The 16,521-nt window shown below is 34.5% G+C and overlaps 1 protein-coding gene across 1 annotated transcript in view; it reads right to left on the bottom strand.

Annotated features, from left to right (window-relative positions):
* Nucleotides 1-10,654, bottom strand: part of Gfral (GDNF family receptor alpha like) — a 59,901-nt gene extending 49,247 nt beyond the window's left edge. Inside the window, 3 exon segments of the mRNA XM_087195940.1 lie at nt 3,035-3,187; nt 5,235-5,369; nt 10,633-10,654. Coding sequence (XP_087052066.1) covers nt 3,035-3,187; nt 5,235-5,369; nt 10,633-10,654 — 310 coding nt within the window.
* Between the last annotated feature and the right edge of the window lie 5,867 nt (nt 10,655-16,521).

Below are 16,521 nucleotides of genomic sequence, written 5' to 3'. Positions count from 1 at the left end.
TTGTCCATTCATCTGTTGATGGGCATATGGGCTGTTTCCAAGATTTAGCTATTATAAATTGCACTGCTATATACATGAGTATACATGTATCACTGTGGTGTGATGCTTCTCTTTCCAGAAAATACCTACAAGGGGAACAGCTGGGTCAAATGGAGCCTCTAATTTTAGGGTTTTTTTTTTTCTTTTGTACTGAGAATTGAACTCAGGACCTTGTGTTTGCAAGACAGGCAGTGGAACCACTGAGAGAAATCCCTGGCCCTAGTTTTAGTTTTTTGAGGAACCTCCACACTGATTTCCACAGCAGTTGCACCAGTCTACACTCCCACCAATAGTGGAGAAGGGTTCCTTTTCCCCCACATCCTTGTCAGCATTTGTTATTGGTTGATTTCTTGATGATATCCATTCTTTCTGGAGTGAGATGGAATCTCAGTGTTGTTTTAATTTGCATCTCTTGAATGACCAGTAATGTTGACTATTTTTTTCATATATTTATTTGCTGTTTGTATTTCTTCATCTGAGAAAGTCTATTCATTTCAGATGCCTATTTTTGGATTGGTTTTTTAAATTTGGGGGGTCTGATATTTTGAGTTCTTAATAGCTTTTTTAGATAATGTTTCCTTAATTTTTAATTCCACAGATACGTTTTCTCTAGAGATCATATATGTGTATGCCTCCCTGGTACTAGGATTGGACCCAGGAAAGTACTTTGGCACTGAGCCACATCTGCACCATTTTTTCTTCTGAAGCAGGGTGTAGTGAAGTTTTTCAGGAATAAATAATATTATAAAAAGTAGCTGTTGAGAATGAAAGTGTCTTCTTATCTTGAAACAAAATTAGTACATATTTTAACTAACATTTCAGCATGGTTACATTTTAGTAAACTACAATGTAAAACTAGTAAATTAATGCTGTTTTCAGGTCCTAAAAAATTTGACTGCTCTGCATTTATAATTATTTTCTCTGTGTCTTTGCTTTCACTGGCTTCAAAAATTATACAATTACAGTTTCTTTTCCTATCATTACAAACTTTTTGATTTCTTTAACTAGATTATGAAATTGTTCTTAATATACTTTTTTCTTACTTTAAATACTTTCCTGGAAATTCTTATTCTCCTTCATAACATATATATATATATATATATATATATATATATATATATTCCTTGATCTGTATCTCTATTTTATTTTCCTCTTTTCATCTCAAGATCTCTCTTCCAAATTTCAGCTAGATGAGGCATGTTCCTTTATTCTTTGTTTTAAATTTTATTTTTAGCATGAGAAATATTTTAAAAATTCCTAACATGAATGCTCCAAAGTATGTCTGAAATGCAAAGTTTCCAAAACATATGTTATATTTAAAATATAAAAGTGTGACTCATCACTTTTTCCCCAATCCTGCACTTTTTAAAATTTGTTATCTTAGTGTACATCAATACCTTTGGATGTCATGCTTAATATATTTCCTACTCCTCCTATCTAATTGGTCATCAGTTCCTGTTGATTGTAATTCATAAATATGCCTTTAGTATGTGTCAGAACCAGTGCATTAGCTCTGCGGGTGTCCCCTCTCTCTTGGTTATTTTGATGGCTTTTTAACTGATAACCTGGCCTGCATCTATCTCTTCCTTCTATTCCAACTTCTACATTACTACCAATGAGAGCTTTTAAAAACTAAAACTGGATTTCTCTGTTTAAAATAAAACCCACCCCCTCATGTCAAAGGCTTAATGTCTGATCTCATTAGAAAGATGTGCAAATTCAGCTTTCCTCCTTTTCATAAACTCCTGTTTTTTTTTCAATAACATCTGATACTACACCTCCACTGCACAAACCAGCTAAACAAAGGATGCATTGCTCCCCAAATGTGCTCTGCTGGATTCTATTTCCTTTATATAAGAAAACCATTTTGTTTTTCCTCCTAATGAACTCAATTCACCCTAAAAGCTATAAGTCTGTCAATTCTGTGAAGCTTTCCAAGGGCATCATTATTTCTTCCTCTAGCCAAATACTTTGTGCACACATGCTTGTGTGTCTCTGTGCATGCCTATCATGTGGAACCCAGCACACTGTACAAGTGATATTTGGGAATATCTTTAATTCAGAATGGAGATAATATAAAATACCTCCTCTAACGATATTGGAATTAAACTACAAATCAATAATAGAGATAACTGGGAAGTTTCAAATATATAGAAGTTAAACAGCAAACCTCTAAATAAACTATGCGTCAAAGGGGAGGTCAGAGGAAGAGTAAAAAATATTTTGAGCCACTAAATAAAAATTAAAACTGCATTTATGGATATAGCTAAGACAGTAGTTAGAAAGAAAATCACAGTATTAAATGGTTGTATAAAAAAGACAATCTTAAATCAGTGATACAGCCTTTTATTTTAAGAAACTAGGAATTAAAGAATAACTTAATCCTCCCAAAAAAGAAATAAAGAGAAAATTAGAGAAAAAGAGAAAGGACACAAATTATCAATATCTGAATGAAAGAAAAAACATCACAACAACTCCTATAGATTTTTAAAAGGACAATTAAGGGATATTCAGAACAATTTAGTAGAAAGGTGGCAATTCTAAAGAAACAGTGAAATGGAAACTAAAAAATCCAACATAAACCTAGCAAATAGAAGACATAACCAAAGATCACTCAAGAGAAATAACTAGAGCAATCCTGTATCAATTGAGCATATTGAATTTATATTTAAATGTCTAATGAAGCACAGTCAGTTATATTCAGTGGTAAATGAAACCAATAATTGAAGGAAGAGATAACCCAATTATTTGTGTACGTTCCAGACAACATAAGCAAAGTAAATACTCCGCAATTCATTTTAAAAGGCCGCCAATAGATAACATCAGATAACAAAACTAGACAAAGATATTATAAGAAAAGAAATCATGTTAATGTTCTGCATGGACACAGCTATATCAATAAAATATTACAAATTTAAACCCAGCATTATGTGAAAAGAATCGTGATTTAGCAGGATTTAGTTTTGTAATGACAAGTTAGATCAATAGGTATTACCTGACTTATTGATGCATTTTATTCCAAGAAATTTGTTCACAGTGCAATAGAGGTCATCAGTGCAAACACACTGTTTAAATTGGAAATTGCTTTCCACCAACGACTGGATAGTCAGATTGCAGTGTGATGAATTAGTAATCTCGCAGGAGTCACCTGGATTTCATAAAGATATAACACTTCAGATGTTAATTTGAATTTTTTTTAGCTTTTTTTCTCCAAAATGCTTGAAATGTGTTAATATCAGTGTTTATAAGATTTTCTAGGGTTGATGAAGATTGTTCACATAGGTGACTTTTTACTGTATTTTTTTTTTTTTTTTTTTTTTTTTTTTGTACCAGGGATCGAACTTAGAACCTTGCGCTCGTGAGGCAGGTGGCAGAACCACTGAGCTAAATCCCCGGCCCTTTACAGTATTTTTCTCATAAGAACCTTTCTGCATTTTAAAATAGCTTTGTCCCTACACAGAATGACAATTTTTTCTTGTCACTATATGTAAGCTGCCCTTGTGCAAGGTGACTGGAGTGCTCTTTAAGCTATTTTGTCAGTTTAGCTATTTTATTTGTTATTTTATTTTGTGTGTATTTTGGCACTAGATTTATTATGAGAAATGACATGGTCCTGGCACTTAGAAAGCACTCAATACATTTTATTGAAGGAATGAGTAAGCTGTTCTTACTACCAATATTTTATCTTCTGCTTTAATTTGAAAAGTCAGATTTCTCTACCCAAAATTTTCTTTTATTCATTATTCTCAAGACAACGACTTCATTTCATTCCATTTGTGCATTTGAAAATATTTCTATTTCAGCTCCATGCATAAAATAATTATGCAAACATTACTGCAATTACTGCAAATGACTTGCTAGTAGTTACTAAAATGCATAAATAATTATAATTCACGACACACATTTTAAATTGCTTTATAAAATGCAACAAGGACTTTCATTATCAAAACACATAACAGATTTTTTTTTATCATTCTTTGTTCTCATCTTAAAATTATTGTTATTTTGAGCAAAGTATGCTTTTGAAATTATTTTTCTTAAACAGTAATATAAAATTTGGATTAGATAGCTAACAACTTTCCTTCAAGTGCAAATATTCCATGTACTTTATCAAAGGCAGAGGGAAGGAGAAACTGCCGGGCTTTCTCCACATCCTGTGTTTCATGAAGTCATGTCTTTGGGCAGAAAGCCCTCTGGAGGAGACTGCGTGCCTTGTTAGAACCACAGATTTCTGACTTTTGACCCAAGACAATTTTAGGTAAAGAAATCAAGTGAGGATAGGCTAGAGTCATGAGCAGGAAATGAATGAGAAACAAAATAAACTATAGGAGATCATGATTTTATTTTGCTCTCTATGTTTCTCCTACTGTTCCACGAAGTTCATCAGATTTTGATAGTATTATACTATTCATAATACAAGATGATTTGTCACATTAGAGTACTTTTTTGAATAATTTTATCATTACACTATTAGGGCAATGGCCCACTATTTAATTACTTTATTACATCTATCTTTACTGAGGGAAGTCTTATTATAATGTTCTTATTCAATATTTATTCAGCTACTTGAATATTCAGGCATAATTTTTTTAACAAATGCTAGTGATCTTTCAATCTTCACATTCTCTCTCATGAACCTTCCTTTGAATGGAATGCACAATACGTTTAAAGTAAAAATAAGCTTTAATTTGCTCTCAACAAAGTTGGAATGGGATATAATGTACATATTGCAGTAATATAAAATATATATTATACTTATACAAATGCATAATGTATATGTGCTGCCAAAGCAAGCACAACCAATGCATAATGTAATCACCAGTACTCTTGTTATTTAACAAATTAGCATATAAGCAAAATGATACTTTACTTGGAAAATATTTTTCTCTGATTCTGAGAAGCATGCATATAATTGTAACATTATGCATGTGAGATATGCAAGAAAATTACTTGAAATGTTATACAAAGCTGCCCTCAGTGTCAATATACTAGGTCCCACTAAAAACTAACAAAATTCTTTTGTATCTAAATTCACTAATCAGTGATTAAATGTAAATCAACTAAATGCTAAGATTTAAAAAGATATTTATAGCAAAACTAGCTTAGTTCTTAGAATTTTATTAGACATTATCAAATCTTGTATTTATCTTTGTAAAAAGAAGTCATCTGGGCTTATTTTTAGCAAGTCGCTTTACCTGAAATACTGCAGGCATCTTCCACTATTCCCCAAGCATGTTTACAGGCAGTTCCATCGCTTAGGCATTGCTGTCTTAAATACACACAATCTTTGCTTTGAGAAGTAGATTTATTTTCTGAGCTGAGTCCCATAGCTTGAACAACAAAAAAGCATAACAAGATAAGTTTGCAGTATTACAGTTTGGTGTCCATTTTCTCCAAATCTAAATTACTAATGTTAAAAAGCAGAATTATAGGAAATAAAACAAACTAAAAAGAAATGAGTCTTAATCTCTCCTTTAGCTATAAATCTATGTTTCTCCTATGCAAGACTCTTAAACGAATAGGCTGCATTTGCTCTCTCTTCATTCTCACCATCTATTCACTTCTTAATTTATAATTTATGAGTATTGTTCTATCAACACTATTCTTTAATTGTATCACTTTTGCAATGTCATGTTTCATAGTTTTAAGGCTTTGTTTAACCTGTTTTTGGTCAATAGTCATCTTAGGCACTTATTTCATTTTGAGACTGTCTCTTCCTTTGACAACAGTGGTAGTTAAGCTTACTTCTGTCAATTTGCTTAGCTTGGGAGTCACCTAGGGGATTGGTAAAGCATACTTCTGCATATGTCAGAGTTGGTCATTGAGGCTTGATTTTGGATTATATATATGGTCGGTGGGCCCTTTCTAAGCAATTTTGTTACAGCACACCCTTCTGCCACAATATTCTTGACTTGATCCAACCTACATGGACGGAATCCCCTGAAACTGTAAGCCCCATTAAATCTCTCCTCCTTTAAGTTGTAGATGTCAGGTATTATATATTCCAGTGAAGGAAAAAATGACTGATCCAGAAAATTAGGTCCAGAGAAGTGGGACTGCTGTTGGGGTGGTACCTAACTATGTTCCTCAGAAACCTCTGAGACTTGTTTGCAGGAGGAATTTGGAGATGTGGCCAAGAAAAAGCCTAGAAAGTTGCAAGCAGGGCACATTGGGCAATTCTGCTCGGAAAGACTATATAAATAAGAATTTTGGACAGTAAATACCAGGCTCATGAGTTTTCAATTGGGAACCAGGATTCTTTGGGGAGATGGATTAGAAGCCAAGCAAGTTAAATTCTGGCAAAAAAAAAATTGCCTACATTTTGGTCATGTGCTGTGACTTTGCAGTAAACTGAGATTAAGGGCAGAAAAAAATTGATATGCTGGAGGAAATTTCAAGGCAGCCTAACATTCAGGCTGTGGTATAGGTATTTCTGATGGCTTTTATTGTGCTTTATAGTGGGAATCAGAGGCAAAAATAAGAGTTAAAAAATTTGAAAAACTTAAATATTGGTCCAAAAAGAAATTTGGGGCCAAAGGAAGTATGATTGCTGAAGAGATTAGCACCATTAAAAAGAGAACAAGTGCTTTTTACAGAAATAAGAAGAAAGATGTCATGAAAGAAACTCAAATCAGCAAGAACCTACCCATACCAGACTCAAGAGTGCAAAAGCATCAAACTTTCATTTGAGGAGAGAGACCCTGGGACCCTTCCTCAATAATGGTCTCCTATGGAATTGGTTCCCTGGGATTCATTTCACTCTGTGCAACTATCTAGGCACTCAGAAGCCACTACAGCCATGGTCCAAGGGGGCCTGGTAATACCTTACAGTCCTTGACATCATCTAAGAGATGCTAGTTTTACTGGCACGCAGAATTCAAGAGTTATGGAAGACTTCCACTCAGATTTCAAAGGAAGACTTGAGCAGCCAAGTAAGAAACCCCTGAGAGATCAGTGCACAAAGCTATGGAAATGAAGCTAAAGTTGCAATGGAGAACCTACAAGTCCAAGATGCTAGGATTGTAGAATTGCTGCAGATGAAATCTGTGTGGACCCAGCCCAAGAAAGAGGCCATGTAGGCTGCAAGCAGGAAGGCCACAGGGGTGGGGTCACTCAAGTCCCTAGAATTCATATATCACCACTGTGTCCCCCAGGTACTAGACATATGGATAAGACTCAATGTTTTCCTGATGAGTTTTAGTCTTGCTTTGGTCTGATTCTTTCTCATCCCTCTATCCTTCCCTTCTGGATTGAGAAGTTTGTAAGTCCCATTGTACCTTCCACTTGTTTTTCATTTTAAAGGTGTTCATAGTTAAGAGTTTGCCTGAAGTCTCAGAAGAGTCTTTGACTTTGATTTTAGAAAATTGTTGGGACTGTTGAGACTTTGGAACTACTACATGTTTGGTTGTAAGCAAGGTAGTTGTAGCTATTTTTGCCGAGTTGATTCTCACTTTTAGCATTTGACTAAAGCATTTACTGGTCAGTCTGCCTCCAGTTGCATCTTATTCAGATGGGTTCTTTGCACTCTTTAATATACTGAGATAGTACCAATCTCATACTGTTATACTGTTGTTTTCTGTTTAGTTCTTCTGGTTGATTCCTCATTGTATAGTTCTCATATTCTTTACCACGTGTAATCTTGCAGACCTCAAGCATGTATAGTTCCCAGCTGCTCCATGCTGCCTTGCATCTGTATTTGCCATCTGTTTTCTAGTAAATACTCTATTTCTGTTTCCCTGGAAAAACTACCTTTTTCCTTTAAGACTGGCCATAATAATTACCTACTTTAAGGTAATTTTCTTTCTGTTCTTCACTTTCTCACCCTGTGTGCAAACTGGATGGCCATCCCCCATCTGTCTCTATGGAATTTAGGGAATTCCCAACTGGGCAAGAATTAGGGGTCACTCATGATTGTATTCCCAACATCATGGTTCATTTTAGATATTTAGTAAATGTATGTTGATTTATACCAAACATGGTTGCTCATAGATAAGCTAGAAATAAATAGTACCTAATAAAATAGTATCTTCCAGATATTTACAATTTATGTTTACAAAAGACTTTAGCAAGTTTTCTAAAAGATGAAGGAAAAGGCAATGCTAATTTGCTATATTACATGTGAGTCAAATTCATTCTGCAAACATGAAAGTTAATATTTTCTTAACTAATAGAAAAATATGGGAATCACAATTGAGTTATAAGGACAGTTTTTATAGTAACTCTAAGCTATATCTTAATCAGATCCAATTATTTGAGTATTTTAAAAGATGGTGTTAATTATAAATCATTTTGACAATATAGTCATAGGTTTCAATTAAAGCCTCGAAATTGTTTCTGTTATCTTACCTCTTTCCAAACCTTGTTTCCTAAGAAGAGTACAGGACCACTGATTGGATCATGTGTATTTTCTACTGGGTTGCTGCATTTGCAGGTTGGGAACACGGATGTGGCCGAGCCTGGGTCACATTTTTCTTGTTGAGGGCTAACCTGGAAGTGGACGCATCTGCTGTTTTTTTCAGGAATTCATGGACAACCTCATCTAGCCAATCTCCTTTACTCTCAAAACTATAGGGCTAGAGAAAGAGGGCCCTTTTGATAGTGTTCCTTGGAGTAGTCTAGTTTTCCGAAGACCACTAAATTGAATTTCTTATTAAAACTTCAATGTATAAGAAACTGGCATTTCAGTTGCCGTTGATCATTATAGCCTGTGAACAGCTCCCTCAAGAACCTTATAAGTGATGGTCTCCTTGATGTATCATCAGAACCTCAACCTCATTTATGAATTCTTCATGTTACTTTTCCCAAACCTACTCCACTTCCTTTCAAATTTTCAATTTTTTGTTGAATAATTCACTTAGATTATTATTTTACATGACTTTTCACACCTTCCACTTAAGTGCAATACAGAGTCAAATAAAGACATCACCTCAAAGGTTTAGCCCACATGAACCAAAAAGATAATATCTTTCTAAAATCTGCTTTATTCAGTCCTGACTGTGATTTGTGACTGTTTTTAATTCAAGTTTTTCCAGAAATTCTCCTGAAAAGCTAAGTGAAAAGTAACTTTTACTTTAAAATTAGTAAGATGAAGAATGTGTACAGTATATAATCCCACCAAAGATGGGTAAAATTAATTAGTATATTAAATCCTCTGAGTTTAGAAAAATCACTATTTCTCAGATTTCTTTGGCAAGAGAAACCTCCCTTATTACAAGACTGTATGTATGATATTAACAAAAACTGAAGAATGCAGTATGGGAAATGCTTTTGGTCCTAATGAAGTTAAAAACGAATTTTCTCCTTCATGCATCCTGGTTGAAAGTTTGATTTAGAAGTCAAGGATGAAACCAAAGACCTTTGCCTTTCCAATTGAGGCCATAGTGAGGCTGTAATGTATTGTGTGTTCTGTTACACTACTGCCTGATCCGCAAAATTTAAAATCTCTTAAATTTCTCTTTATAATAAAAATAGAAATAAGGAAATATTATAAATAAATAGAAAAATTAAAGAAATACTTTGGAAATTAGTATAAGAAGCAAAATTTTGGAACATCATGGAACTATTATTCAATCCAAAGAAAAATTGAAAATTTGTAAAGGATTCTTATCCTTCTAAACTAATTTTCCTCTACTTCGTTTATTTTTACTCTCCTTTTAGTTTTAAAATAATTTTAAATAATCTACTTTTTTTCCCTTGCCCTCAGTCATGCATTTAGTTCATCATTATCTATCATCTTAGAGCAAACAAAATATCCTGTATGTGTCTGTTAATATTCAGTTATATAATCACTACTTTCCCTTATCCTGAATTCAATTTTTAGACTCTCAAAATGTGGGGGATTTTATATATATAATATAAATATATAAAGTTATTATATAGTATATATAAACATATAAAATATTATTACATATTTTATATATAAATATATATTTTTATATTATATATATGGCTTCTCTAATCACTCATATAGCAGATGTTGATATATTCTATGTTAAATGAAAATAAATTATTTTTCCCCACTTTGTTACAATACATTCACCCAATTCAATACCAGAAAGATAAATTGATGCTTTTACTCATAAAAGGTGATCAAAATGTGAAGCATTTGACATGATACTGTTTTACTGTACTTAATGACTCCTAGTTAGTAAATATTAAGCTGAAAATAAGATCATTTGAGTGGTTTAAATTGATCTCAGTTTTATTTAACTTCAAAGGAAAATAGATACTAATTTGAAATTTGTTATCTTTTAATTTGTAAATAGATACTGGAAGGTTTCATTTCTAATAAGTTGTGGTACATGTGTGATTTCATAAATTCTAATAACTCAGAGTAATGAGCTATATTCTACAGTAAAACACACAACTTGACTGGTTAATATAATTCTCACATTGTACATTTCTTATAAAGGTAGAAATAAATGAGTAAAAATGTACACTTTGAAGTATATTTTGAAATGTGTGTTTTATTTGAAAGTATAAATTTTCTATTATTTCTTCTTATTATAAGCTCATGTTAGATGGGACAGTATTCAATTTACAAAGAATCAGTATATGATGAATTCAGATAAACCAGAAGCACAGTCCACTTACCCAGGAAAATGAACGCGATCATGCTGGAACACCTGGGGCTGTTCCCTGGAGAAAGCGGGTGTGTTTAGTCCAGCCTCCTTCCTAACAGAAACTGTCCAGAATAAGGTGGCAGCTTCTGCTCTTAATCCCTAAAATCATTACCAATTCAAGACAGTTTCCTATGTCACCTTTTCCTCACCAATCTTTCCTGGGCCATGAACTTTCCTAATCAAATTCAAATTTATTTTTTCCTGAGTGTGCTAATCTTGGATATTATTTTTCCAAGAAAGCCCGCAAACCAAATAATAAGAGAAATAATACACGGTAGGCACATTCATAAAGTTGTTTTTCACCCCTCTTCAACTAGAAGTCTACAAATAATATCGCAGAGGTCTACAAATATCACAGAAGTCTACAAATAATTATATTCCACCCAATGACCTAATTATAATTTAACAAGAGAATTATAATGTATAAAATTAATCATTTGTCTTCTTAAAGATATTGAATCACTAAATTTGTTTCATATCCTCTACCAATGTTCTTTTCCACATAAGCCAAGTCAAAATGACCTAATGTAGATATGGAATACAGTAATACATTGAAACCAAATGCAAAGCCCCATCAGAAAGTGTTCATCCTCAGCAAGCAGGGCCAGGGCTGGAGTCTATTACTTACAGGTGTAGGAAATACCTGTGGAGCCGCACCTGCTTACCACACGCGAAATAAGAATCACCAGCTGTCATCTCAAGGCAAGACCACTGTCATCTGTGCCCTTTCTCTGCAGAACCTTCCTCAGAATAGTATAAAGGCAAAATTTTTTAAATATTACCAAGAAAATTGATTATGTTGAAGTCTAGGTATCAAAATATTTTTGAAACAAGCTTGTGATATGTTTCTTTAGTAACTAAATATGACAATCCAAATGGTTCAAATAATACTGTAATTTAAATGTAGTGATGATCATAATCCCAATTGAATATATTTTCTAAAAATGCAATTGCTATAAAAAATATCTGTAATTTCTGTAGGTGACAAAGGTACCATAGGAAGTTACTGAATTCCAACGAGTTTAGTAAAAATAGAACATGCCACAAGCAAATTTATAGACATCTCAGATTAATAAACCCGAATCAAAAACTGAAAATAATACTCTCAATTCTGCTTTCAAATGCCAAGAGACTATTGAATCAGAGCATTCTAGAGGTGGGAAGAAATAATAAAATCATCAGTTTAAATAGTTTGCAATGATAGTGTGTGTGATTTCAAATGTAGCTGTGTTTCAAATAAAATGCTATAAATACATAAATGAAGGAAAAAGTGAAGTTGTTCTTGTAGGAATTTGGATGAGAAGGCCCAAGTTCTGATTTTTTTTGCCATGATCGATCACAGCTGCCATGGAACCATCCAAAGTTGCCAGATTTTTCATTCATAATTTCATTTCATTTCATTGTTTAGTTTTTTCAAAAAACTGTTTTTTGACAGTTAAATGCAATGCGCAGTATTAGTCAACTTTCCTGTTGCTGGGGAAAATATACTGCACACTTGAAACTTAAAGGAAGTGTTTATTTTGACTCGTGGTTTTCAGAGGACTCAGTGCACAGGTGGTTGGCTCCAAGGCAGAAGAGCAGAGTGAAGGTTATGGTTTAGGAACCCTGCTCACCCCTTGGCAGCAGTGAAGCTGAGAGAGAAGAGAGAATGAGGAACAAGAATATATCCTTGCAGGTCAAATTCCCAGGAACCTGTCCACCAGCCAGGACAAACCTCTGAATGTAAGACCTTTAGGGGACATTTTAGATCTAAAGCATAACATGTACTGAACCTCACATCTGGGGAGAAGACTCTCAACAAATGTTTCCTAAACCCTACTGTGTCAAAGCCTGGAAAAATGGAAACGAGAAATGGCACTAGTTTCACAAATCAGATAAACTTTGGTTCAGACAGAACTGCATGTAAAATAGAAAGAAAGTAAAAAATGTAAAAATTGTAAAGCCAGAGTAAATCATTGAAAAAAACCTAATTATTAGAAGACATTTCCTTTTGGAAAATAAAACTGTTTAAACTTTGTGCTTAATAGCACTCTCTTTACCCCAACTAAACCTGTATTGCCCTTACATTTGTCAACTTAAAATTTTGTAACATGGTCTCATCTGGAAGAGAGAAAGTCTGATCAGCCTCAGACTTAGAGTCAACCTTAAATGGGCATCTCTCTCTCTATATATATATATTTTTTAATATATATATATATTTATTTGTTTATTTATATTTCATATGGTTCTTGGCTACAAGAACTGTAAACACAGTTCTAAGATATTGAGTAACAAACGAAGACAAAATGTAGTGTTTTTTTTTTTCTGTCTGGAGAGGTAAAAAACCTGTACTTTTTTTTTTACATGAGAACTTCTTTAGGAAAATATATGCATGTATTACATAATCGAGTCAACATGATATTGTACTTAATGTCCTCACCCTGGACTGACCACAGGGTAACTGTAACCCTAACTGATGGCAGGTGGCTAAGCACAAAGGACAGGGCAGCCAGGGAAGGCCACTAGATTGTGGGTAGGCATTTACATTAACTAAGGAGACCAGAATGTATTTAATGGGGAAAATGGAGCTTTTGTGAATGTTAAACAGGAAGTAACCAATTTGGTCTTTTTTTAAAAAGTTGTGTGATCAATGCTATGGAAGATGGTTTGAAAGAAGGATAGTTATCATTCGCAAGCTATTTCACTAAGGGAAACATGGTGAGACTTGGATTAAGAAGAAATGGCAATGAAGAAAAGATATTAGATGAGAGAGGAACAAAGGAAGGGGAGAAATCCAGGATGAATATTGTGTTAGTTATTTTTCTCATTGCTGAGACAAAAATAACTGACACCCATAGTTAAAGGAGGAAAGATCTATTTAGTTCACAGTTCGCAGAGGTTTCAGTCCATAGATGGCTTGTTTCAAGGCAGGGTGGCATGGCAGAGGGGCATCGCAGAGGAGAAAAAGTTCATGGTGGGCAGAGGCAGCAAATCAAGCAAGAGACAAGACAAGCCTCTTTCTGACCCTTATACTGTATGCAGGCTACTGGGATTAGGGCAGTGCCAAACCAATCAGTGGATTGATTTTGTAATCCCACCCTTAATCCTAAGTATTGGACCATGAATCAGTCAAACACTCTAGATCCCACCATCTCTGAAAAAGCCCCACCTTTGACCCCGTGAGGCTTTGGGCAACATCTAGACACAACCATAAAAAGTCCTTAATTATGTTCTGTGTCACTTGGCACTGTTTTTCCCCATTGATCAAAGAACTTGACTCACAATTCAGTGCTCTAAATACAATATAATTATGACCATTGAAAAAGTTAGAATTAAGCAACAGTTTCTATGGTTTTTATTGTTTTGAGGAAGATAGGCTGCCTATCTCCAAAGGGACTGAAAACATTCCAAAAACTAACATAACCTTGTTATGTTAACATAACATCACTCTTGTACAGCTCTTGTTTTCAATGTAACAAAATAAAAAATGCATTCATCCTTAGGACTTTACTGACATTAAAACAGGTCATAGAAGTGGAAGTGTTAATAGTATGACCAATTTATTTATTCATGAAAGAAATCCAACTACTGCCCAGTATATTTTCTTCATGTAGACATGACAAGAGGTGAAGGGTGGGTGAAAAGGGACTTAAATAATGAAGTGTTAGTTCTACAACTAATTCTACATAACAAAAACATTTAGTGGCACCAGGTTAGATAATGCCCATGTATCACCCTTCATGAGGTACATACCATATTCTTGTCTTCATTCGATATATTAATATACTCAGTCATATCAGCCCACCTGGCCTGAAAAAGTGCTACTCCTTCTGGCTAAAGTTGGAAGTATCTCCAATGATTGAGTTTGGTTGATTTTGTAGTTTAACTTTTGGTAAGTGGTCTTTCTTTCAAGTTCACTGTTACTTTAACATACTATCTTTTTCTTTGGTACAGAATATTTTAAAATTTTCACAGTTGAAGGTCATTTACAATTGGGCTCACCATGAGGGTAAATCATGCCCCATATCACCAGTAACTGCATGCCATGGAAGGTTTTGTCTATGAAGCAGCTAATATTCCTATCTGAAAACAGGCATTTTGTATCTGGTTTTGCAGTGGTTCTAGAATTTCTCTTAGATCTGATTTTCAGGAATTGGTGACACCTCCTAAAACTGTCTGTCAGAACCAACTGTCAAAAAGCTTTCTTAAATCTTTTAAACTTTTTAACTCCTGTCTGCTTTCTGTTTTCCATTTCATATTAACCTTAGATGATATTGCATATTCTAGTCATCACCATGAAAAAAATGTTATGTACCTGCTGAAGAGGCAGTTAGTATCAAATAGAGGAGGGATGGCCCCTGACCATGTCATTTCCAACATCATAAATCTATGTTCATATTTAATGCATTTTCTTTCTTTCATTGTAGGATATAGTAGCTTCTGGGGTTTTTTTCCAACTCACGCTATCCTAATAGTTGGATTATTACATAAAAATCAAGGATTCATGGCATTTTGATTTGATGTTGTCTGCATAAACTGAACTTTTACTCATTAAAATACAACAAACTTCCTTTTGGGGGGATCATTCTATTGTTTTGTCTTGCAGATTTTTATTTTCTTCTACATTTATTTTCCTTTATTTTTGCCCATTTTGTGATACTGTCCTTGTTTCCCATTCATTGGTTTATTGTTGTTGCTGCAGTTGTTACTGATATGTAAAACTCACCAGAAAACAGTATTTACTGGTTTTAACTGTTTGTGTGGGTCTAGAATTTGAGAGTGTCTTGGCTGGCTGGTCCTCACCCAGCGACTTCTAGAGCTTGCAGTCAGAATTACTTCAGAGCAATGGTCTCAAAAACCTCTTTATTACTTTCCAGGATTGGGAATACTCAAGCAACTAGAGCTGCCCTTTATCTGCAGTTTCTTCACATGGTCTCTACACCATCCTAGCTTAGGGTAGCTGAGCCTCTTACCAGTTCTGCCCTATGGTATATGTCTCAAGAAAAAGTCAAATAATTGAAGCCATTTTGACTGCATTCTTCAGTTTTTCTGTTATTATAAAGGTTCCTGAGGTAGACTAACTTTATAAAGAACTTTATTTAGCTTATAGTTTGGAAACTAGAAGTCCAAGATCAAGGGGCTTCATTAGTTCTGGTGACTGTCTATGGGTTGACGGCACTGGGAAGGGGGTGCCATAGTCTGCGTCATTAGATGGGAAGCCAGGAAGGCAGGGCTCCCCATCTGTCCTGCAGGCGCCTGTCCAGTGACCCCAGGACCTCCCACTGTCCTCACCCCATCAATGTCTCATCAGCCTCCAACACTGCCAGCCCAAGCACCAAGATTCCAACATATGAACCCTTGGGAACAAACTCAAACCATGTCTTTCATGAATTAGCCCTAAAAGCATGTATTTTCCTTCACTGTCATCTGTTGTTGGAGACCATTAGAAAGCTTTGCTTAGTGTGAGGGGTAGGAAGCATAGATTCTGTTCCCCTCTCGATGGAGGAATATTAGTGTTGCAAAAATAGCCTGGAGGATGGACATATGCAATGTGATAAAAAATACAAAGAATGCCTAAATTGAAAAAAAGACTGACTGTAAAAGACACGTTGCCATTAATTCCCCTCAAATCAGTCCCCCAAATACACACTTTTAACACTTTTATCTTTCATGGAATTTTGATTTTAGGGAACAGCTAGAAGTCACACAGTGCCAGCTGCAGTGAGTAACATGAACAATATTGCATTTAATTTGACAAAAATTGTGTAACTGGTTTGAATCAATCAATTAAAGACATGAAACAGCATGACAAGTTAGGAAACTACTGCTTCAGAAAGTGGCAAGAACAATAGGATAAATGTGCTTGAAGCAAAGGGAAGTT

This window comes from Heterocephalus glaber, unplaced genomic scaffold, assembly GCF_053883595.1.
Source record: "Heterocephalus glaber isolate CG9 unplaced genomic scaffold, H.glaber_assembly_v1.0 deba00001610, whole genome shotgun sequence".
Taxonomy (NCBI): domain Eukaryota; kingdom Metazoa; phylum Chordata; class Mammalia; order Rodentia; family Bathyergidae; genus Heterocephalus; species Heterocephalus glaber.
The sequence above is the reverse complement of the archived record's forward strand: the minus strand, read 5'-3'. Positions and strand labels throughout refer to the sequence as shown.